At 40.9% G+C, this 23,804-nt stretch overlaps 1 protein-coding gene and 1 long non-coding RNA gene across 5 annotated transcripts; one reads left to right on the plus strand and one right to left on the minus strand.

The window, feature by feature from the left end:
• Positions 1 to 1,249: 1,249 nt before the first annotated feature.
• LOC126608737 (probable thimet oligopeptidase) lies at positions 1,250 to 19,136 on the plus strand. Of its 4 annotated transcripts, XM_050276739.1 has the most exons (20): positions 1,250 to 1,530; positions 1,696 to 1,817; positions 2,303 to 2,466; positions 2,650 to 2,740; positions 2,918 to 3,097; positions 3,627 to 3,707; positions 3,875 to 3,955; positions 4,399 to 4,491; positions 4,774 to 4,854; positions 4,933 to 5,095; positions 5,188 to 5,308; positions 5,400 to 5,472; positions 5,787 to 5,894; positions 17,285 to 17,382; positions 17,461 to 17,506; positions 17,663 to 17,759; positions 18,030 to 18,103; positions 18,177 to 18,281; positions 18,470 to 18,550; positions 18,740 to 19,136. In XM_050276739.1, the coding sequence occupies exons 1-20, from the start codon at positions 1,374 to 1,376 to the stop codon at positions 18,848 to 18,850; spliced, it is 2,127 nt and encodes a 708-aa protein (XP_050132696.1). In that variant the 5' UTR covers positions 1,250 to 1,373; the 3' UTR covers positions 18,851 to 19,136. The 4 variants fall into 4 exon arrangements, 3 of the variants coding, with proteins under 3 accessions (XP_050132696.1, XP_050132697.1, XP_050132698.1); XM_050276740.1 differs by lacking the exon at positions 3,627 to 3,707; XR_007617951.1 differs by lacking the exons at positions 18,470 to 18,550; positions 18,740 to 19,136 and having other exon boundaries at positions 17,930 to 18,103; positions 18,177 to 18,247.
• An 880-nt stretch (positions 19,137 to 20,016) lies between these two features.
• Positions 20,017 to 22,033, minus strand: LOC126608709 (uncharacterized). The gene is made up of 3 exons (XR_007617947.1): positions 21,849 to 22,033; positions 21,661 to 21,766; positions 20,017 to 20,246 (listed from the first exon to the last, which is right to left on the minus strand). It is a non-coding gene; the product is annotated as an uncharacterized LOC126608709 (long non-coding RNA).
• Positions 22,034 to 23,804: the final 1,771 nt, after the last annotated feature.

The following is a 23,804-nucleotide window of genomic DNA, read 5'->3' on the forward strand; positions in this document are numbered from 1 at the left end:
TGTATGCCTTGACACGTCAAAATTTTAATGCGTTGGTGAACATTTATTTCACCGCAATTTCGATGTCTACATAAACGTTTACTTTGACAAAAATAAAAATAAAAAGAAGAAACGTTTACATATTCAGCAAGAATATTAAGAAGAAACTTCGAACTCAGATTATCCCAACGGAAAGCACCATTGTTTATCCTTCTAGACATTGCATTTACACTAATTTTCATACTCATAACATTTAAAAAAATAGAGTTTATCAAATGCTCAATTGCTTTATTTTGCAGCTGATTAGTATTAAAGCATAGCATAAGCAATTTATTAAAAAAACATAGCAACTCCAAATTGGCCCTTAATCCAATGAACCTAACCCTAACGTCGGCAACCCTTCTCCAAAATCATCGACATCCACCATCCCTTTACACTATGTTTTCTATTGTTATTATATGATGAAGAAAGTGCCTTTTTTTCTTCATTTGATTTGGTTATTTCTACAGGCACATGTCAGGTGGTGTTGTTTTACTGGTTTTGAACGAAAATTAAACAGAAGCCTTGCGACAATAGGGTTTGATTGCTTTTTTTATTCACTAAAATCCAATGTGTATAACTTACCAAAATTAAGAGAAAGCGAAAATGTAAGCCAAGAATTCAAGATTGTGGTCACTAACGATGTCGGATGAGAGTTGCCGTCCTTAGGGTTGGGTTCACCAGATTAAATAAAAAGGAAAACTAATGAAAATGACTTGAAAACTTTGAGTTTTAACGATGATGACAAAATAAAGCATAAAGTGAATGGTACCAGAATTGACTTTTTAGTGTAAAAATGTGGTTTTTCGTTAAAGTGAACAATACTGTGAGCTTTTCGTTAAAGTTTCCTAAATAAAAAGGATGTAGAGAGATTATTATTATTTGCGTTTTAGAGTTATAAAATCAAATTTTCATTTTTTATTCAAGAACAAATTTAGAAGTTTGGTAAATAAATTTATTTAGTTGGATGCAGAGATAAGAAATGAAACGAGGGTTCAAATACAATTTTCCTAATATTTTTTCAGTGAAAATAAGAAATGAAACGAGGTTATAGCTCAATTAATTAAAAACATACACCTTTGTACCCGAGGTCCTACGGTTATTTTTCACATAGAAAAAATACAAAATTTATTAAAATTGCCAAATCAAACTGGACCCCAACCGGGTCATTCAAAGGCCCAATCAGGGGCCCGAAATTGCCACGAGTCCCGATTGCGCCATCTGATAAGGATAGCCCTCCAACAATTTTAAAATATTTCAAATACAATAAATGCAATTTATCTCCCGGCTTATAAAATTGAGCCTATTGCCTCGCCTCCCTCCCTTTTCCGCCAATTACACCTCTCACAAAAACAATGGCGGAAACTCGGGGAAACGGCGAGAAAATGCCCAAACAGAAGTGGGAACGCAGCAGGCTACTGGCCTTCGGAGGCGCCGCTGCTCTGCTCGCCGTCGCCGCTACCCTTGGAATCACCGCCTTCAATGCTCACACTAAGAACAGAAAGAAGAAATGTTTGTCTTCTTCTTCTTTACTCATTTGCTGTTCTTTTCACTTTCTTGGCAACCAAACAGTCTTATTCGCCCGCTTTAGCTATTCTGCTTTTTGTTTTCCGTCAACCAAACAGTCCTTTCACTCTTCTCTCTCTCTCTCTCTCACTGTGCGTTTATGAGTTGCAGATCTTCAGGGCTCTAAGGTTCGGGCTCATCTATCGGCGTCCGAAATTTTGAAATTGGCGGACCGAATAATTTCAAAGTCGAAAGAGGTCCACGATGCGGTTGCTTCGGTTCCACTCGACAAGGTTGTAAGCAATTCACACAGTTTAGCATGAACTTAGTAGCTTTCCATTTCAATATCTGCGACTTAAAATATGGTTTGCAAAATCCATTTAAGTGTTACTTTTCTGATTCTCGATTTCAAAAATAGTATAGTTTGTAAAAAGAATGTGTATTTAAGCTGGTTTTATTATTTAATGTCAATTTTATGAACTTGAGTTGATTTTGGTGCCAGTTGCTTCAGTTCCACTCGATACGGTTATAGGCAATTGCCACAATTCACACAGTTTAGTATGAAAATCCAGTTCAGTAGCTTCTGCATTCGAATTTATGCCGCTAATCTGGCTTGGAAAGCTCTGCATTTCTCAAATTAGATGAGGGAATACTATCGTTTGTAACCATAATGATTCTATTGAACGAACATAATTTGCGTAACTATTTTAATTTTTAAACTGCTTTGTTTCTTGTTTGATGAATTTGAGCTAATTTTATTAATGGTTGTATTTCACAGGTTACATATATGAACGTTATTTCGCCTCTAGCAGAGTTAGAGGCGCAACAATTTCCACTTGTCCAGTCTTGTGTGTTTCCTAAGATGGCTTCCACTTCCGATGATGTTCACAAAGCAAGTGCCGAAGCAGAGCGGAGAATTGATGCCCATGTTCTGACTTGCAGGTATAGTTCATTACTGGTGGATGATGATCCCTAATTCTGAAGGTATCTTGAACTTTTATAGAGTATTTTGTGCGGCTATAACATATATCTCATGTGCAATGACATTGAACTGAGCTAGCAAGTTATTTAGAAGACTTATAGAAATTAAATAATACGTCTTTCTGTATTTTGCAAACTGAACAGCAAGCGTGAAGATGTATACCGTGTCGTCAAAGCTTTTGCTGCAAGAGGGGAGTGGGTGAATGCTGAAGCAAAGTACTATACCCAGGCCTTGGTAAGGAGGAAGAACATTTTTGTAGTTTTATTTTATTTTGCTTTGTGGATTTTTTTCTTTCTCCATCTATTATATTTACTTTAAAATAATCTGTTGCCTTGATAATGTTGCTTGAGGCTTTCTTCATCATATGAAAAAGAAAATGCTGGATGTTGATTCCTTTCCAATCATTGACAGATGAGAGACTTTGAACGCAATGGGTTGAATCTTACTTTAACTAAGACAGAGGAAATGCAACGCTTGAGAGTCCAAATCAATGAGCTAAGTTTGCGGTATATTCAAAATTTAAATGATGAGAGTACTTTCCTTCTCTTCACTGAGGCTGAGTTGGCTGGGTTACCGCCAGAGTTTCTTAAGGTGTAGTAATTTATCCCTCATTTTTTTTGTGCAAGCTTACCTTCGTGGATGCCACTGTATGAAAGTTTACTTACCTTGACAGACTCAACAGTTAAATCTCTTTCCATATCCTTGACTGACTCATCATTTATTGCCAAACATCTTGTGTAAACTGAGTTATCTTCTGCGTAACTATTTTTACCATCTTAGTTATCTTCTGGGTAACTATTTTTATTATTTATTCGCATAAATACAGAATAAACGTTGTAGATCGTACCCAGTGCACAAGGCTCCCGCTTTACGCAGGGTCTAGGAGAGGTGAATGTCGGCTAGCCTTACCCCCATTTATGGAGAGGCTGCTCCCAAGTCTCGAACCCGAGACCTACCGCTCATGGGCGAAGGCACTTGCCATCGCACCAAGTGCGACCTCTTCATAAATACAGAATAAACATTGTAAATAAAATGTGAATAAGCTTGTTACTATGTACATTGCCCGTTAATAGATCACTGAATGTGTTTCATTTAGAAAATAAACATTTTCCATGTGCAGAGCTTAGGCAAAGTTGCAGATGGTAAATTCAAGGTGACCCTGAAAGGTCATCATGTGGCAGCAGTACTTGAACTTTGTGAGGTATGATCTTTTGAGTTCATACTGAAGGCAATTTTGTATTTCTGCAATTTTTGCCCCAAAAGCCAGTGACAATTTTATCAACATTGTCATTAAGTTTGTTAAGTAATTTGATAACTTCATAATCTTTATTAATGTCATTGACAAATTCATTTTGAGCCTTTGTGAAGGTTGGAACAACAAGGAGGATGGTAGCAGTGGCATATGGAAAGAGGGGTGGAGAAGTCAATCTTTCTATCTTAGAAGATTTGGTAAAGCAAGTTATTTTCTACTTCTGATTATTTTACTTCCAATTAGATAGTCCATCTTCAAATCAATTTTAGTCATGTAGATCCAGAAAAAAATTATTTATCAGTTGGCCATTTGTCTAACTCCAAATTATCTATATTTCCAAAAGGCTTTTTATAAGTTCAATTTTCTTGGTCAACAGATAATTCTCTTTAGCCCAATAAAAAATGATATATTTTTCGAAGTATTTATAGGAATAGCATAGGTGACATGCATGGTTTTTTAATTATAAACTTTAATTATAAAACCTAAAGCTGTTATTAGTCTTCTTCTCTCCATAAATAATCAATGTATTGGGGTTAACTTTCTAAGTAGCGTTGATTTTCTTTGTCTCCTTACATATCTCACTATTGTTACGTTGTTAATTATGATGATGAAAATTGTGTCTGACATTTTGTTTGTTTAGGTCCAACTGCGCCATAAATTTGCTCGGTTACTTGGCTATTCAAGTTATGCAGATTATGCAGTTAATCTTAGAATGGCAAAGGCACCCTCAAAGGTTTGTATGACAGTACATTTTTCTTAAGATATTCATCGTTCAACTGTTTTTCTATTCCATGTCAATTTAGATAGTATTTTTGAGGTACTGTGATAACAATGAAAGTTTTATTGCCTCATGGATGAGAGATGCTGCCTTTTTTATGGCCTGATGGATAAGAGATAAACCGTCTAATATTCAATATTTATTTCCATTTGCTCTTTATGGGAACCATCTTCAACATTTATGTCCGTTGCTCGCGATCATTTCTTGTAGCTCATATTTATGAGGGTGACTATTCAGGTTTTTGAGTTCTTAGAGGACATCTCCAATAGTTTGACTGGCGCAGCTACCATGGAGCTTTCCATGTTGAAAGATTTGAAGGTTAGAATATCTTTTTTAGTTCCCACTGGTTTGATTTGTTTCATGGCTGATTGTGTTCTATCTTATGTGTGGTATCAGAGAAAAGTGGAAGGAGACCATCCATTTGGAATTGAGGATCTGCTATACTATGTCAAGAAGGCTGAAGCACAGCAGTTTAATATGGATCTTGGAGCTCTTAAGCAATACTTTCCAGTAAATTTGGTTATATCTGGGGTGTTCAAGATAGTGCAAGACCTTTTAGGTAGTTCTTTATGATATTATAATATCCCATAAACTTGTTCTTTTCATGAAGTATACTAGTGATTGTTGAACTCTTATTTTTATTTTGTGTAGGTTTAAGATTTGTGGAAATTAGAGATGCTGAGGTTTGGCATTCTGATGTCACCGTATACTCAGTCTTTGACTTAAGTTCTGGTGAACTTTTGGGTCATTTCTACCTCGATATGTTCATAAGGTCGAAGGAGGTCTTCCTTTATAGATTTAGTTCATCCTCTATGTTATTTATTTGAGTCACTAACAAATGGGTTTATGTTGTCTGTGAACAGGGAAAGAAAATATAACCATACCTGTGTGGTTGCTCTTCAAAATGGTGCATTATCAACGAATGGATCATGTCAGGTTGTGTTTTCAGTTTATAACCATAAATATTATCTATGTAATTTAAGCTTTGTTGTCAGATGGAAATTGATGTTTAATAGCTGTAGTAAAAGAAATATTGCTTTTGGTCATGTTGGGTGATCTCCTCTCCTCGAGATAATTAGAAAACTCTTTTGAACATGGCTCTTTTAATTTTTGTGTGTAAAGCTCTAATTTTCTTCTCATTTTCATGTGATGAATCATATTAATGTAGAGAATCATATGCAGATTGAAATTTTATAATTTCATTGATCTTGTGATATTAACTTACCTTTTGTTTATTTGTTTGTAACCAGATTCCAGTGGCGTTACTGATATCTCAATTCCAAAAGGATGCTGGTGGTCAACCTACACTACTAAGATTCTCCGAAGTTGTGAATCTTTTCCATGAGTTTGGCCATGTGGTATGTTTTTCATCATTCACATACTTTCTCAGTAATCTGCAGAACTTGCAATCTTCTTTGCTACATGCTATTTGTTCTTAGAAACTATGTGTAGACATCGAAATTTCGGTAAATAAATGTTGACCGATAAATTAAAGTGTCAACGCTCATGTATTAAATAAATTTTACACGTAGCGCGCGACTCAACGAAAATTGGAATGAGTTGGGAAAATCATCAAATAGGACACGTGTCAACACCTGGCAGAAACAACTTATTTCATCTGGGATATTATATTCAAAATTAGGCCTTGGAAAATTCTATAAATACAAGCCCATTTCATTCATTTGGGGGGACCAATTCATATTACACCTTGAAGCTCTGAAGCTCTGAAACTCCGAAGCTCTCAAGCATCCAGGTTCCCGAAGAATCGAGAAAGCTCTCTTCGTTCTTCGTTCATCGTTCTTCCAAGATCAAGCCCAAACGGCCCTTTGGATCAACAATCATCCACCAATTCAAGATCAAGCCCCGACGGCCCTTGAAGAAAGCCCCATCGTTCATCATCCGTTCATCCAAGATCAAGCCCCAACGGCCCCTTTGGATTAACAACGTCGACAAATCCACACATCCAACCGTTCTTCAAGATCAAGCCCAAAAGCCCTTAAAGATCCGTCCATCACTGTTCTTCAAGATCAAGCCCAAACGCCCTTGAAGATCTGCTCATTACCGTTATTCAAGATCAAGCCTCAAACGACCCTTGAAGAAACATTCATCCTCAAGATCAAGCCCCAACGGCTCCTTGAAGATCCGCTCAAATCCACCTCCAAAGATCAAGCCCACGGCCCTTTGAAGAAACTTCCAACAGTTCATCCAAGATCAAGCCTTGACGGCCCTTGGATCAACGAAATATCCACCAATCAACACCTTACGGAGATCGAATCAGAGGATCAAAATAGAGAGAGATTGTAACCCAAAATCATCAAATACATAATATTTGTTTGTGCGCGTTCGTTCTTGTCTCTTTCGTTTCAGGAATTTTCCGTGTTCACAAATTGGCACGCCCGGTGGGATCATCTCTACCTCTCATCTCTTTCTCCGTTCAAGAAATTCGAGCACACTTCCAAAATTAATGGCTTCAAGGAAGGCTCAAACTGTTCCCGCAACTGGCGCAAAGAACAAGAGCGCCCTCGTCGCAAGAGGTGTCACTTTAGGCATCACGACTCGAAGCATGGCAAGAGCTACTTCTGCCGCCTCTTCCACCTCTGCATCAACTCTGTCAAGGGAACAAAAGCACCCAAGGCACGAGCCTTTGATCACCTTAGCCTCACTAAGGGCACCAAGGGGGGAAAGCCCAAGGAAATACTCCGAATCCATGCTCTCCGATGCCGATTCAAGCGACAGTTCAGCCATGCAAGTCATGACCATTGGAGCAACTTCAATCGATGAGAAGCTGGCTCAAATGAATGAAGCAATCGCAAGGCTAACCCGAACTGTGGAAGAAAAAGACTTGCAAATTGCAGCACTAGTCAACCGACTGGAGGCGCAGGACGGCGATAAACCCGACCCAGATGATGATCCACTAAAGGGAGGAGCTGGCGGAGACGAAGAACCCCCGGTGAAGAAAATCGATGGGAAGCCGGAGCCAGACCAAGCAGCGGCACTCATGGGATCTCTTTCTATCCAGCAGCTGCAGGAGATGATCACCAACACCATCAAGGCACAGTATGAAGGGAGCTCACATACCTCCTTGTTCTACTCGAAGCCCTATTCCAAGAAGATTGATGCCCTAAGGATGCCAAAGGGTTATCAACCACCAAAGTTCATGCAGTTTGATGGAAAAGGAAACCCAAAGCAGCACGTTGCACATTTCGTCGAAACTTGCAACAACGCGGGGACGGAGGGAGACTACCTTGCCAAGCAGTTTGTGCGCTCGCTGAAAGGAAATGCCTTTGAGTGGTACACGGACCTAGAGCCTGAGTCCATCAACAGTTGGGAGCAATTAGAGCGGGAATTCCTCAACCGTTTCTACAGCACCCGCCGCACTGTGAGCATGCTAGAGCTAACGAGCACAAAGCAGTGGAAGGACGAGCTAGTCATTGACTACATCAACAGGTGGCGCACTCTAAGCCTCGACTGTAAAGACAGGCTCTCGGAAACCTCTTCAATCGAGATGTGCATCCAAGGCATGCAATGGGGTTTGCAATACATCCTTCAAGGCATTAAACCACGGACCTTTGAGGAATTGGCCACTCGCGCCCATGATATGGAGTTGAGCATCGCCCATCATGGGAAGAAGGAACCGATCGCCAACTACAAAAACGACAAAGCTCTTGAGACAAAGGTGGAAAAGGCTGCATGGAAACCCACCAAGGAAGCGATGATTGTCAACACATCTCCCGTCAAAATATCCACACGAGGCAAGGCGATTCAAACCGAAGCTTTTCGTGATCAAGAGATGCGTAGACGCACTTTGAAGGAGCTTGAAGAGAAAACTTATCCATTCCCCGACTCTGATGTGGTTGCCATGTTAGAAGACTTGTTGGACAAGAAGGTGATCAGTTTGCCTGAGTGCAGACGGCCGGAAGAGATGAATCGTACCGACAGTCCAAGATACTGTAAATTCCACCGCTTCATCAGTCATCCGACAGAAAAATGTTTCGTGCTGAAAGATCTCATCATGAAGCTGGCTCAGAAAGGAATCATCGAGCTAGATCTTGACGAAGTGGCGAAGTCAAACTATACCACCTTCACTTCTGGCTCTTCCGACTCAAAGTTTTCACCTCAACCGCTGGGGGCATCGTCCAAGACAAGCAAAATTGAAGGATGGACTCAAGTCACTCCTAAGAAATTGCACAAGAAGCATACGTCTCCTCCACAAGTCCGCCAATCGGAAAGGGGGCAAAGCAGCTATTGTCAACCTTCAAAGCAACGTGAACGTGTTGAAGATGATGAAATTTCGACATATAGATCGTCCATCCCCATCACGATGCGTGATTTCTTACCCGAAGACTTCTTCAATCACTCGGTCAAGGCTCCTTGCTATGAAGATTGTGAGGAACGCCTCTCCAAAATTGCTTGACAAATTCAACAAAGCTCCTTGTCCGCACGAGCCTAAACTGTAGGACACAAAGCTCCTGGTCTGCAAGAGCCTAAACTGCAAAACACAAGGCTCCTCGCCTGCACGAGCCTAAACTGCATGGCACAATGCTCCTGGTCTGCACGAGCATAAAAGGCAACACCAAAGCTCCTTGCCTGCACGAGCCTAAACTGCATGGCACAATGCTCCTTGTCTGCACGAGCTGAAACTGCAACACGGCACCAAATGCTCCTTGCCTGCACGAGCTGAAACTGCAACACGGCACCAAATGCTCCTTGCCTGCATGAGTTAAAACTGCAAACGGCACAAAAAAAGAAAATACCAAAAAAAAAAAAATGTATGTATTTGAACTACGTTACGACTTGATCTCTTTCTTAGGAAGGGTACGTAGGCAGCTTGAGCATTCAATTTCAAGTTCAGTCACATCAAAATAAAAATAAAAATAAATATATATATATAAATGCTTTATTAAGAAGGAAAATTTTATTACCAAAAAAAAAAAAAGAAAAGAGAAAAGGAATACACACGTTATTCTTTGTTTACAATAAATAAATAAATAAGTAAATACATATGTTATTATGTATGCACAAAAAAAAAAAAAAAAAAAAAAAAAAAAAATAGTAAATAATTATATATATATATGTCCTCTATCCAGCCAGCCCATCAGAAGGAGGTCGTCCAAACCCAATGGCAGTGACCAGGCCCAAGCCTATTGTCCAAATCAGGCCCCGGCCCATCTTCCGAAAGTCCTAAATCCCTCATCCTTCCACTTCATTCCGTGACCTGCATCTCAACTTCATCCCCTTCGTCTCTGCCGCTGACGTTGACAAGCTTCTCCGGTGCGGCGAATCGCCGAAAACTAGCAGCTACAAATCCGCTAGCAGCATCCGCGAGCCCAATCTCATCTCCACCGATGCGGTCTTCGACCCCTGGCGATTCCAAATCCACCTGCTTGTGACTCGCGAGCTTCACTCGCTCCCTTTCTCACTCTCTCTCTCTCCTGCAGCCCAATTCCCCCAAATTGCCTCTGTTGCTGCTGCCGCCCCCAAAGCTATTGCACAGAAGGTGTTTGATAAAGAGGTAGTCCTCTCCACTCCCGAGAAGCCACACCGCCCCACTCCGTCGTCGTCTTCTCTCTTCTACCTCCTCATCTTCTCTCTTTGTTTCTGATCACCAATGGAGTCAGACGAGGAGCAGGATTGTTTTCGCGGGTTATATCCGGAGTATGGTGCAATTTTCATGTCAAGCAGTGCAACGATAGATGAGTGTTTTGAACGGAGACTGTTTGGCCTTCCATCTTCACAAGGCCAATTTGTGAAGCAGATTAAAACTGGAATGATTTTGTTTCTGTTTGAATTCGAGAGGAGAGAACTTCATGGTGTTTTTTTCAAGCATGCTCTGATGGTGAAATGAATATTTCGCCTTCTACATACAATTCATCAGGAAGGCAGTTTCCTGCTCAGGTAAAAGTGAAGCTTATTTGGCGTTGTCATTCGCTTTCAGAACCTGAATTCAGTGGCGCAATCAAAGATAACTACTTTTCAAATTGGAAGTTCCGTTTCGGTCTCTCCAAAGCTCAGGTCCGAAGACTTTTATTGTTGTTCAGCTCACGAAAGTTAAAATATCAGCGGCGGCAGAGACAATTATCCAGTAAAAGAGAACCAATATCAGTGGACACTGCTGGTAGAGTCAAGGAAGTCGATGATGGCAAGTCTGTATTGAGTGATAAGGCAATCAACAAGCTTGTTGCCGACAATCATAATGGGCCAAAAAAATGAGTCAGTCACCGTGGAATGTCTCTGGGAATATTGGAAAAGAAGATGGTGGCATGTTGGCAAGTGATGAAGTGGGTAATCTTCATGAAGTAGACAAGAAGGTTGGGAAGATCATGCAGCGTGTGTATCTTGGGCCTGTTCCAGGTGAAGTTGGAAAATTGGATGCTGCTTTTGCAATGTCTGAGAAGGCAGGGAATGAATTTAATGTGGATGTTGAATCTGTGTCATCTGAGCATCCTATGTCGGATCAATCTGGACGAGGTGATGACGATCTGGTAATTCATGATGATTCCAGCTGTTTAATTGGTGATAAATTACAACACATCTGTCCCATCTCCTTTGGTGCTTGCTCTCGTAATCTCCCAATCAGATTCGACCCTCCAGAACATCGGTAAGCTTTACTCTGATGTACCTCATCCTCCCTCTCCGCTTTCGTCACTCCGCCGAGGAAGAACAGTAAATAAGCTTACATCGGGAAATTGTTTCCAAGTTCCGAGCCTGTACAGAGAAAGAGAAAGTGAAAAGTGGAAAGCTCCTGCAGTCCGATGAGCTCGCCCCGGTCCCACTGCGCCCTGGTCGTGCTCTTCCTCAGCCTCCTCTTCACCCGGAGATTGAAAGACGGGTCGACCCAACCCATGTTCACCTTCGAAGAAGCCCTCGACTTCCTCCTCCAGAATCGCCGCAAGATCTTCAAGTCATCACCTGGGGCGATTTTCCAGCGGGTTTTCCGGCCGGCGGAGAAGGGAGAGGGAGAAGCTCTTTCGGAAGACTTTCAGGGAGCAGTTGACTCTCAGGGACACAATGCGGCGATCTGCAAGACGAAATGGACCTCCTCCGGCAACATCACCTCCGGGAGCTATGAGTTCATCGACGTCGTTCCTGTCCAATCGGGCTCCTCCATGTGGCAGAGCCGGTACTTCGTGGACCTCGACTTCGCCGCCCAGTTCGAAATCGCTCCCGTTCTTCAACGACTTCCTGGGATTGCTCGGAGCAGCCTCCTTCTGACCGCTGACAGTCTACTTCCCGATAGAGATGTACATTCCAAAAAAAAAAAAAAATGCCCAACTTCACTTTCACCTGGACTTGGATGAAGATTCTGAGCTGGGTGTGCCTGGTAAAATTGCTTGTTGCAGCAGCTGCATCGATTCAAGGAAAACCCTAAATCTGAGAGAAGTTGAGGAGAAGCTGCAGGTTTTGAATCAGAAGAAACATAATCTAGTTCAAGTGTTGAAGCAGATCTTAAATGCAGAGGAAGAAATAAACGAAATTGTATGCAATGAGTGGTGGTTTGCCCGTCTGCTCTCATCTTCCTCCGCGACGGCCACGGGTGTGCAGTGACTGTGCAATACTTGTGCAGTCGTTGTGCCTTAGAGGCGAGGACCTCATGGAGTTTGTTGATGTTGGGCATGAGTTTGGTGCCAGTGACCTTTTTCTTGTTGATAACTTTCACGATGACGTTCTGGCCAGTGAGGACTGACTCGGGTCTCCCATCTCCGCCATAATGCTCCGCTCCCGGCTTCAAGCTTGACTCCAACCCGACTATGCTCTGGGTTCTAGCTGGATCCGACGTCAAGGTCACCTCCACCTCTTCCGTCTCTTGCCTCGCAGCTGCCAATGACTTCAACAACCGCCGTCAAACGACTAGCCGGTCGTGAAGCTCGAAGCACCATCTTCTCCGTCCTCCTTGCTCCGCTCCCTGCAAATTCCTCTACCCACCATCCTAATTTATACAGAAAGAAATACAATATAAAAAAAAAAAAAAAAAAAAGGTGGTGGTGCATCTGGCACCACGTGAAAAAAGAGGAATGGTGGATGAAAGATGGGGTACAGCCCCATGGCAGATCAAAAATTTCTGTTGGTGCATGGGCACCATGTGCAGAAAGAAAAAAAAAATTGTAAAAAAATAAAAAAATAAAAAATAAAAAAAAAATGATGGAACTTGGTGCATCCAGCACCAAAAGAAAAAAAAAACAAGAAAAAAAATAATAATAAATAAATAAACGCATAGAGAGAAATAGAAGGTCCATTTTATTTATTTTTCTGGAAATTTTACATAAATTTGCATTATACATAAATTTAAAAAAAAAAAATCAAATCAAATTTACAACAGGGATATTCAAGGACGATCAGGTGGCGCTTCACAACTCGGCAGAGCCCCAGGAAGAGAAGGCGTCGGAGGTTGGCTGTTTGAAGCCTCAGCAGTCGGTACAGCCCCAGAAGACGAAGGTAAATGCTGCTGGAACAAACCCACAAACCTCCGATGATCAAGTAAAATCTGACCATCAGATTCCTGCATTTGGTCAATTTTCCTCTTCATGTTTGTGGCATAGTTGTGTGCAAGCTTGTGCAACTGTTTATTCTCATGCTTGAGCCCTCTGATCTCCTGTTTGAGACTCATCACTTCAGCCGCCAACGATTCAACTTGACGGGTTCGAGCAAATAGGCGTTGGGCCATGTTGGACACAGAACCCGCACACTGCACACTAAGGGCCAGAGACTCCTTAACAGCCAACTCATCAGACCGCTTGGAAAGCAGTCTGCTATCTTTGGGAGTGACAAGGTTCCGGGCCACCACCGCAGCGGTCATATCATTCTTCATCACCGAATCCCCAACGGTAAGAGGACCAGTAGAGGATACGAATGAGGGGCGCCATATGTTGTCGGGGGAAGGCGGGACTGCCTCTTCACCAAGGTTCAAATCAAAACGACGGTCGGAGGGTCCAGACATTTTCAAAGGTGTTGAAGAAAGAAGAGGTCGGACAGATCAAGATCTTAGAAGCGCAAGAAGGGAGTTTCTGCAAGCGAAAATTCAAGTGTGCTTTGAAACGAACTGCGTGCCTCTATAAAAATCAGCACTCAACGGGATTTCAGAGATCGAAGAGGCAAGCTCAGAATTTGAAGAGGCCAATTCAAAAATCGAAGAGGCAAGCTCAGAAATCGGAGAGGTATCTTGCTTTTCCAGACGCGTCAGCACCCATCACACGCAAACTCAGCTTTGCGGAAATCACGGGTGGTTTGTCGAAACGCCGATCCCAGATATCGAAGAGAGGCCAGTCTTTTCCAGACGCGTCAGCACCCATCACACGCAAACTCAGCTTTGCGGAAATCACGGGTGGTTTGTCGAAACGCCGATCCCAGATATCGAAGAGACGTCAGTCTTCTTCAGCCGCGTCAGCACCTATCACATGCACGCTCAGCTTGGCAGAAATTACGGACAATTTGTCAAAGATTTCTGATAAAGAAGAAAGCACGTGAAGCCATACTGACCAATCACGCATTGGTTACTGACACGAGTGAAAGAGCAGTACCTCTACAGGTATTAAGGAACTCCTTATAACTGTCCACCTTCACCCTCCATAGCAGGGGAGACATACAGAACCTTTCTTCATCTCCGAGAATGCCTTCCCAACGAAGCCTCTCGAGCCACTCAGTGTTCCTTATTCCTTGGGGTACCTCAGCAAACAAATGACACCAAAGCAAAATGACCTCATATCATCAGGGTAGAAAGCAAGAGTATCTCATATCATGCGTTCTCCCTGTCCTTTTCTTTGTCCTTGTTCTTACCTACAAAGACAAGGATAAAGGAAACAATATGCCGGAACCTCCACTCAAACTCGGGTAAGGAACCGACTGACTGGAACCCTTCCCTGATTGCCTACCTGGCACTGCTCTCGAGTACTCGCCTCCCACTGCTACTGTACTTTCAAAGAAGCTGCCACATCTGCCCGGAGAACAGATAAGGCAAGTGAAAATGATACCTTGCAGCATGTGGAGACAACGTGCAGAAGGAACAAGCAGAGAAGAATGCAGCATGAACAATCAACTCAGCAGAAAGAGTCTGAGATGAAGAACTCGAAAAGATGCCACATCTGCCTGAGGAACAGATAAAGGAAATGAAGATGATACCTTGAAGCATGTGGAGACAAGTGCAACCAAGCACGTGCTGATTCACCCGCTACTTCTTCAAAAGCAGGAGTATCTCATATCATCAAAGTTGCAATCACTCTGACGGTGAATTCGTTTTGACCCTCAAATTCTTGGGTCGGTTTACTAGGCGTTGTGGGCTGCACGTGCCGATTCACCACCCTTGAATCAAATCCTTAAAAGATCAGGTCGCCAACTGGAAGAATAGCCCATCATTCTTGAAGATCATACCGTTGACCAAACTGCTCGGGTGCGAATTAGAAAGATTGAACAAAGCAACAAGTCGTCACCTTCACCTCATGCCTGCTTGTCATGTGTTCAAATTAACCTTCAAGAATCAAGCCTCAACGGCTCTTGAAGAAAGCTCAAACTAAAGCTCAAGATCAAGCCTCGACGGCCCTTGAGGAAATCACAAGTCCGATTCAAGATTAAGTGTCTACCACCCTTGAATCAAAACCCAGTTCAAGAATAAGCTGTGGAAAATCAACAATTGGAGGAATCCAGAAAATCCTCCAACCCAGTTCAAGTTCAAAGCTGTGGAAAGTCAACAAGCGCAACAAAATACGTGCCGATTCACCCACTATCAAAGCCAAAGATCATCTACCACATGAAGCTCCTTGTGGTCCAATTTCAACCTTCAAGATCAAGCCTCGACGGCCCTTGAAGAAAGCTTAAACTAAAGCTCAAGAACAAGCCTCAACGGCCCTTGAAGAAATTTTCAGCCCAATTCAAGATCAGGCCTCGACGGCCCTTGGATCGACATCTACAGTAAGGGACTTCAAAACGCATCTCCTACACGTGACAAGCACATGTATACGACGCGTCTTGAAGTGGGGGCATTTGTAGACATCGAAATTTCGGTAAATAAATGTTGACCGATAAATTAAAGTGTCAACGCTCATGTATTAAATAAATTTTACACGTAGCGCGCGACTCAACGAAAATTGGAATGAGTTGGGAAAATCATCAAATAGGACACGTGTCAACACCTGGCAGAAACAACTTATTTCATCTGGGATATTATATTCAAAATTAGGCCTTGGAAAATTCTATAAATACAAGCCCATTTCATTCATTTGGGGGGACCAATTCATATTACACCTTGAAGCTCTGAAGCTCTGAAACTCCGAAGCTCTCAAGCATCCAGGTTCCCGAAGAATCGAGAAAGCTCTCTTCGTTCTTCGTTCATCGTTCTTCCAAGATCAAGCCCAAACGGCCCTTTGGATCAACAATCATCCACCAATTCAAGATCAAGCCCCGACGGCCCTTGAAGAAAGCCCCATCGTTCATCATCCGTTCATCCAAGATCAAGCCCCAACGGCCCCTTTGGATTAACAACGTCGACAAATCCACACATCCAACCGTTCTTCAAGATCAAGCCCAAAAGCCCTTAAAGATCCGTCCATCACTGTTCTTCAAGATCAAGCCCAAACGCCCTTGAAGATCTGCTCATTACCGTTATTCAAGATCAAGCCTCAAACGACCCTTGAAGAAACATTCATCCTCAAGATCAAGCCCCAACGGCTCCTTGAAGATCCGCTCAAATCCACCTCCAAAGATCAAGCCCACGGCCCTTTGAAGAAACTTCCAACAGTTCATCCAAGATCAAGCCTTGACGGCCCTTGGATCAACGAAATATCCACCAATCAACACCTTACGGAGATCGAATCAGAGGATCAAAATAGAGAGAGATTGTAACCCAAAATCATCAAATACATAATATTTGTTTGTGCGCGTTCGTTCTTGTCTCTTTCGTTTCAGGAATTTTCCGTGTTCACACTATGCATAAATCTTTGCAATTCAAAATGTTGCACCCTCGTTCCCTTACCTTCATCCTTTACTGTTCCCATCTTTACTAGCTCAAAAGTGGCTAGTAAGTCTTTAACAGCTTTCAGAGGACATTACATGGGTCAGGAACTGCATATGTTTAGGCTTGATGACATAGGAAAGGCTACGTGTGAATAGTAAGAAGCACAATACTGACAGAGGAATTCCTCAACGTCTAGTTTATGCAGTATGATGCAGAGATTAAGGCCTTTGGCAGTGTGTTCCACAATGTTGCTCCACAAGTAGGAATGCGCTAAAACAGGAACTTTGAGTGCAAATGCTTTGCCATTATGAGAAATACCTGTGGTAAAGTCCACTCACTTCCAAGGATCCACCCTAACTTAAGCCTGGTTGGTGTCCTTTAATTGGCTAGCAAGAATTAAAAGAAGTGCATATGCTTCCACTCGTTCTGCAAAAGGTGCATGGGATTAACAGCCACTAACATGCAACCTGCATATTTGTGAAGATCTATTAGTCAAATGAGAAGATGAATAAGTTATAGAGTCTCCTAGATGTTTTGAGAACTAACAAGCTCAATTGATGTTGTCTCAATGACGGCATATCGGAGCCTCTTTAAGTTCTTTTAAAGACATTAACTAATGAATGAATATCCTTTAAGTTTGAAATAACGAATCTTGGAAAGATGTTTAAATAATTGGAATGAAACCCCTGCTATAGTTAATTTGATCGTAGAAACAGATTCAGCCTGGAACATCATTTTTCTGGATTTGGCACTTCATTATGAGTTGCCCATAAATAACAGGTTCTTCTGTGAATTATAAACCTTCAGGTCCAACATATATGCAATCGCGCATCGTTTGCCAGATTTTCTGGGCTGGGTTTTGATCCAGATTTTGTAGAGGTTCCTGCTCTGGTGCTGGAGAACTGGTAATTAATGAATCATATTGTTCCCTTTTATGATTATGCATGGCCCAACTTATTGCTTCGTAACTGTGTAAATTTCAGGTGTTACGAAAGCTTCACTTTGAAGTTGATATCTGGTTTCCATCTGGTAATTCATGTTCTATTATTATTGTTGTTGTTTTAAATTGTAGTACATGCTTTAGAAATCAATGTGCTCTCCCCCCTCCCCAAAGGGAACTTGTCATGTTTTTTTCAGCTATATTGAATGAGTTAAATTGCTGATATATCTTGAATTTACATGTAGGATATAACAAAGCCTATCAAAGATGAAATATGTAAATCGATTAAAAGATGGAGATATTCCTTTTCTGCGCTTAAAATGAAGCAAGAAATTCTCTATTGTAAGTCTTCTTACTATAGAAACTGCACTTCATAAATTAATCGAAGAATCGTTTTTCAGGCTGTGTTTGTTTCATAGGAAAATTTCTGTTACAGTTTTTGTCCTTGGAAAGTATTTGTTGTCCTTTTGCTTTTTGATTGGTTTGGTATTGATTTGGATTTCTTGGAATAGTTTGTGAAAGGAAAAAGATCACTCAAACATCGAATTGTTATTGTCGAGGCAGCTATTTCAACTTTTCATGCACATATCTTGAAACCCACTACATTGTCAGGTCTTTTTGATCAGATTATACATTCTACTGAAAACGTTGACATGGCTGAGTTATTCAAGCATCTTCATCCAAGGGTATGTAGTTGTTTCCAGTAATTTCTATGCAAAGTTGCAGTATGGGATATTATTATTGACCCTGTTTCATCAGATCATGTTAGGTTTGCCAATGTCGGAAGATGTCAATCCTGCGTCATGTTTTCCATCTAGTGCCATTGGTCACGAAGCTGCTTGTTACAGCCGTATTTGGAGTGAGGTTTGTCACCCATCCATTATCGAAAAGAGTCAAGCAACATATCCTTGTTACTTCGTTTCCCAAGTTTGCTACAACAATTGTCAATTGTGGTTGTATTGCCCAATCCAATGATTATGTTTGAAGAATTTCAATCTTATCATCCGTGATTCTGCGACAACCACCGCTGATGTCTCAAATGTTTCGTGTAGGTTGTTGCGGCTGATATATTTGCTTCAAAGTTCCATGAGAGTTATCTGAACCAGTATGTTGGCATGCAGTTCAGAAACAAGGTAAAGAATTTGTTCGATAGGAAGGAGTGTTGCCAACTTTTGCTTCTATTTCCCTTCCATGTTCCTTTGAATTTGTATGGAGCATTGGCATCCTTGTTCGTCTCCCTCAGAATCTTTTAATTAATACTGGTATAGTCTAATCCCGTTCTGTAACTCCGTCATTTAATTTTATTATTATCGTCGTTGTAGATATTGGCCCCAGGAGGAGCAAAGGAACCCATTGAAATGTTAACTGGCTTTCTTGGGAGAGAACCGTCAATTCAAGCTTTTATCAACAGCAGATCACAATGCCAATTGTGATGCAGACAGAAGTTGCCAACCCTATTCTCCGATAACAACATTCAGTATCCCGTTTGTGCTCAAAATGAGTTTTATCGGTCATCTTCGTAGCGTTTGTAGGTTGCTTTAAGTTAGCATTGCAATTTTGGTCTCGAAAAGCTAGCAACTATCGTTCTTGTAAGTATTTGTCTAATGTTAGGTATACCAAATTTTTAGACCACATTTGCAAATCATGTGCTGTGTCACTAATAGAAAATAAGTACGTTAATCAACACTTAATTAATAATTTAAGGTTTTTTTATTAGCACATCTCAAATTTTTTATTACACCCCACATGCTGAAAAAACCTTACATTACTTTTTAAATCAAACATTATCTTAATACACCTCATTCTCTTACTCAAATTACCCTCACACCCCATTTGCTATCACATGCTCATATTCAAGGAGAAATCGAAACGAGAAATGCGACTCTTACTCCATTAACATGGTCCAATACACTAAGAAGTTGCTCATCTCAAGGCATCTTGAAAACCCATTCTCGGAGAGAAGCCGTCTTGCTCTCCCATATTGTTTTCCAAGTGGGTTGGATCACATCGAACAGCTTGTGGGAAAAAAAGTTGAGGGCTTGTCTTTTTTGTGTGCATGAACACTTCATTAACATGGTCCAATACACAGTGCATGCAGAAACCCAAATTTACTGTTACCATTTTTTACAGAACCCCACATATCCAACACCAAAATTTCCTAAAAAAAGAGGGGTTTTAAATCATTTTGAACAAAACCCGGATGAAATTATTGGCAAATTTTTAGAAACGGATGATTAGAATAACCCAAAAACAAAAGTAGTGAGAAAAATAAGAATGAGGGCATATAAGTAATTTCATATTAGGCATAAAAGGCATTTGATATTAAAATTTTATGTGGGGTGTATTCATTAATGTGTGAGGTGCCAATAAAACAACTCTAATTTTATCGTCAACAATCACCTCATATGGTTTACGAAATTTGGTCTAAGTAGTTGGTCTTCCTAGCATCTCCTTTCTTTAATAGGCTTTTTAGTCAAAATGGTCCCAGAGATTTGTATAACACATATTCTTGATATTTAAAATCAATAGAAGTTGACACGCCCCGACCCTGATATTCCTCGAATACCAGGATAGACACATGCTGACCGACACCTGAGGGTGACGAAAACCATTAATTGATTATAAGAGAAATGATTAGAAGAAAATATTCATGAACAACATAAGAATTTAAGAGTAATAAACAAAGTTCAAGGAAGTGTCTAGAGTGAACCAGACACAATGTAAAACAAGATTTACAAAAAGGAAAGATCATTACAAGATATCACACAAGTGAGTGATACTGGTAGGGGAATGCCTCGTATGTCTTCTCGTAGTCCTTGTTTCTATGACCTGAATGGGGGCGCAAAACAAAGGTGAGTGGACCAAGTTTATATATACGATAATAATAAAACAGTTATCAAGATACTAACCCCAACAATTTAATAATGAAAACTACTAGCATAATAAGTGATGGATTTAATAAAAATCATAGCATGCCCCAAAATATCTCAAAAGTCATATCGCGGAAATCAAAACAGTAAACATATCATAAATCGTCTTGTAAGCGCGGTGTGCTGCTAGAAAGATCACTGAATAATATAACTCCCAGCCCAATACTTGCTCCGTGGTCTCTGTGCCCGTAGCCAGAGATTACCAACTCCCGACCCAATGCCTGCTCCATGTCCCTCAGCCCGTAGCTAGGGATTACCAACTCCCGACCTAAATGCCAACACCAGATCCTCATCCCAGGCGGCATAGTGTCCTCTAGGTACGCACAAATAGTTTCGCCTCTCATAAATAACCACTTCATAGTATAAAGTCATCCATCGTATATACTATAAAGAGGGGTTTCTAAAACATGTTCTAGCATCCTATCGTCATCCATCAGATAATCTACCAGATCATGGTTTTTATAGAAAATACGATATATTAAAATATAGCTCAAAATAGGCTAACAAGTAATTCATCACCAAAAACACGAGACGAAAATCAACATATTCAATAAACATGCTTATCATAAATCGAATCATAAGTTCGTAGGCATGCTAATCATTTATGCAATTAATTTATAAAATCATGTAATTTTATAAAGGGTCCACTCACAAATATTCCTTAGCAGAAGAGTCGCGCGAATAAGGATTAAGAATTTCTCTACTAGCAACTTTACCTAAGCACAAAAATGTAATAAATAAATAAAAAGGATTTTATAAAAGATTGGACTTTAACTAAATAAAATAAGGAAATTGGGTTTGGCCCTAATAGGTTTTAGAATTGTAAGGTTTTAGGGTAAAAAGGCTTTAGGGTGAGGAAAGGGGGTCTGGGCTTAAGCCCAAACACACACACCACAAACACACACACACACAAGCACGACATGCACATGCATGCATGGCATGCATATAAACACACACACACACACACACGGGCTGCACCAAGGCTGGCCATCACAACACACACACACCACAAAGGCCTAAAGGCCTCACAAAATAAAAGGCTGGGCTTTAAGCCCTTTAACCAAAAACCGGCCCAAGGCCCTTTGGGTTTTTAAAAACAAATAAACTAAAAATAAAAAGAAACGGGCTGGGGTTTTGGGCTGAAGCATAATGGGCTTAAGGCCCGAAGGTGGTTCTAAACGGCTTGAGAGGCCTGGTTTGCCGAGAAAAAAGAAGGCTAGAGCTGCTACAGCTCCGGTCACCTGAAAACAAGGGCTCTAGGCTCCGATCTAAGTACGAACATGAAGAACAAGAGGAGAGGAAGAGATTGCTACCTTCCAATAATCGTAACACGGTCGGAGGCGACCGGAAATGCCCTCGAAGCTCACGGGTTCGCCGGAAAATGGGTGTGCTCAACCCAATTCGATTCCGAGGCAAAACCTATGTAAAAAGGGAAGGATTTGATTTAGAAAACACAACCAAACATCACTCTAAGAGAGAGAATGAGATATTCATGACTTACCCCAACGGAAAAAAAGAAAAGGTTCGCCGGAGCTTTGCCCCGTGCCGTCGAACTCGTAGGGCAGGGGTCCTGGGCTCGTTGCGAGCCTCCTCGATGGTGACATGGTCCTAGTGTTTAAAGGAAGAGAGTGATGCGAGAGGTTGAGGGAGAGAGGCATGGGAGAGTTGAGAGAGAGTTACGGGAGAGTTGAGAGAGACAGAGTACAGAGGGAGAGAGGAAGAAGAGAGAAGTCTGGGGGGGGGGACAAAAAGAGAGAAAAGAAGGGTGAGTTAGATGGCTGCCACGTGGCAGTTGGGGGGGGTGAAAATAACAAATAATACAATTATTTGGGGGTGGTTGTAACAGAAGTAGTCCATGAGATTGTCCACTATCTATTATTTTGGTCATTCCTTTAAATTTTTTTGTTAAGTTGAGGGTATAACACGTAACTTTGGTCCTGAGATTAGCAAAACACATAATTTTGATCCCTAAGATTTGCATAACACATAACTTTGATCTTTGAGATTGTCCACTATTCATAATTTTGGTTATTCCATTAAAAAGCTCAGGCATCACTTAAAAGAGTTTTTTAATGGAAGGACTATTATGGACGGTAGACAATCTAAGAGACCACTTCTATTGATTTTAAATCTCATAGACCAAAGTTATGTGTTAGGCAATATCATTTTGGCTAAAAAGCCTTCTTGAATATGGAAGACTTGTTGCTTAAACGACTGCCCCTTCCTGTTCATAGGGGTGGATTTTTTTGCCAAATTGCCGTGCCAACCGAATTACCAACCGTACCATACCGATTTTGTGCCAAATTTTTTGTGCCAATCGGTAATGGTACGGTATTGTACCGTACCGAAATTTCATGGTACGGTATTGGTAATGGATATCATTACCAAGGTATTACCTTACCGTGCCGAACATATAATATAATATATAATTTATAAATTATATAATATATAATTATATAACACATATTTATAATATTCTAATAATTTGATATGATGAAAGAGGCTCAACCTCGGTTCAAGATTCCAAATAGGAAGAAGATTGCGGCTAGTGTGTGTGATTTATATGTGTTGGAGAAGTCTAAGTTATTTGAAGCAATGCATAATCAAAGGGTAAGTATTACAACCGATACTTGGACATCGGTACAAAACATTAACTACATGGTAGTTACCGCTCACTTCATGGATAGGGAATGAAAGTTGCACAAACGGATTATAAACTTTATAAAGATCACAGGTCATAAGGGAGAATACATTGGGAAAGTTCTAGAAGTGTGTTTGAACCAATGGAGGATAGAGACGATCTTTAGCATGGGGGAAACTTCTATTTGTTTTGGTTCGTAGCTTCTATTTGGATTGTAAACTTAGTTTTCATCATGAATCTTGATGCATCATTTGAATTATTGTGTGTGTGAATTGTGAATGATGAATAATAGATGAATTTAGGCTACAAAGTATTAGATAAAGGTACAATAAAAAAGTTTTGCACTTGAATTGGGTTAAAAAAGCCAAAACAAATTTTGTTCCAAAACAAAGTGGCAATTACCATTGCCATACCATGCCAACCGAACATTTGACAATACTGAACTTCGGTATACCGAAAGTTTGGTATGGTATTGGTAATAGATTTTACCAAACCGAAAGTTTGGTACGATAATTGGTACGAGGGTTTTGATACGGTAACCGTACTGAACCCACCCTACCTGTTCATACCTGAAAATTGATTTGCGTGCTAGTGCATCCAAAATAATGAATAAAATGAAGAAATTATTGGCAGTGAGAGAATTTAATCACAATTTGCCATATCTGACTAATCCAGAAGATCACCTTGTGCGTTGACTGTTGACTTGGCGTTGCAAGCTGAGTTGAAGATTGAATATTTCCACCCGGGCTGCTCCTTTTCTCTCTTGAAATGAATTATGTGACAATTAATTCTTGGTACTTTTTTTTTTCATTATGA

The sequence above is a fragment of the Malus sylvestris genome, chromosome 16, assembly GCF_916048215.2.
Source record: "Malus sylvestris chromosome 16, drMalSylv7.2, whole genome shotgun sequence".
Lineage (NCBI taxonomy): Eukaryota > Viridiplantae > Streptophyta > Magnoliopsida > Rosales > Rosaceae > Malus > Malus sylvestris.

Excerpts from the sequence above, each read along its gene's own strand:
- LOC126608737 (XM_050276739.1), top strand. The coding sequence starts at position 1,374 with ATGGCGGAAACTCGGGGAAACGGCGAGAAAATGCCCAAACAGAAGTGG. Across the intron at positions 3,098-3,626 it reads TACCGCCAGAGTTTCTTAAG|AGCTTAGGCAAAGTTGCAGA; the intron begins GTGTAGTAATTT and ends TTCCATGTGCAG. Across the intron at positions 5,895-17,284 it reads TCCATGAGTTTGGCCATGTG|GTCCAACATATATGCAATCG; the intron begins GTATGTTTTTCA and ends ATAAACCTTCAG.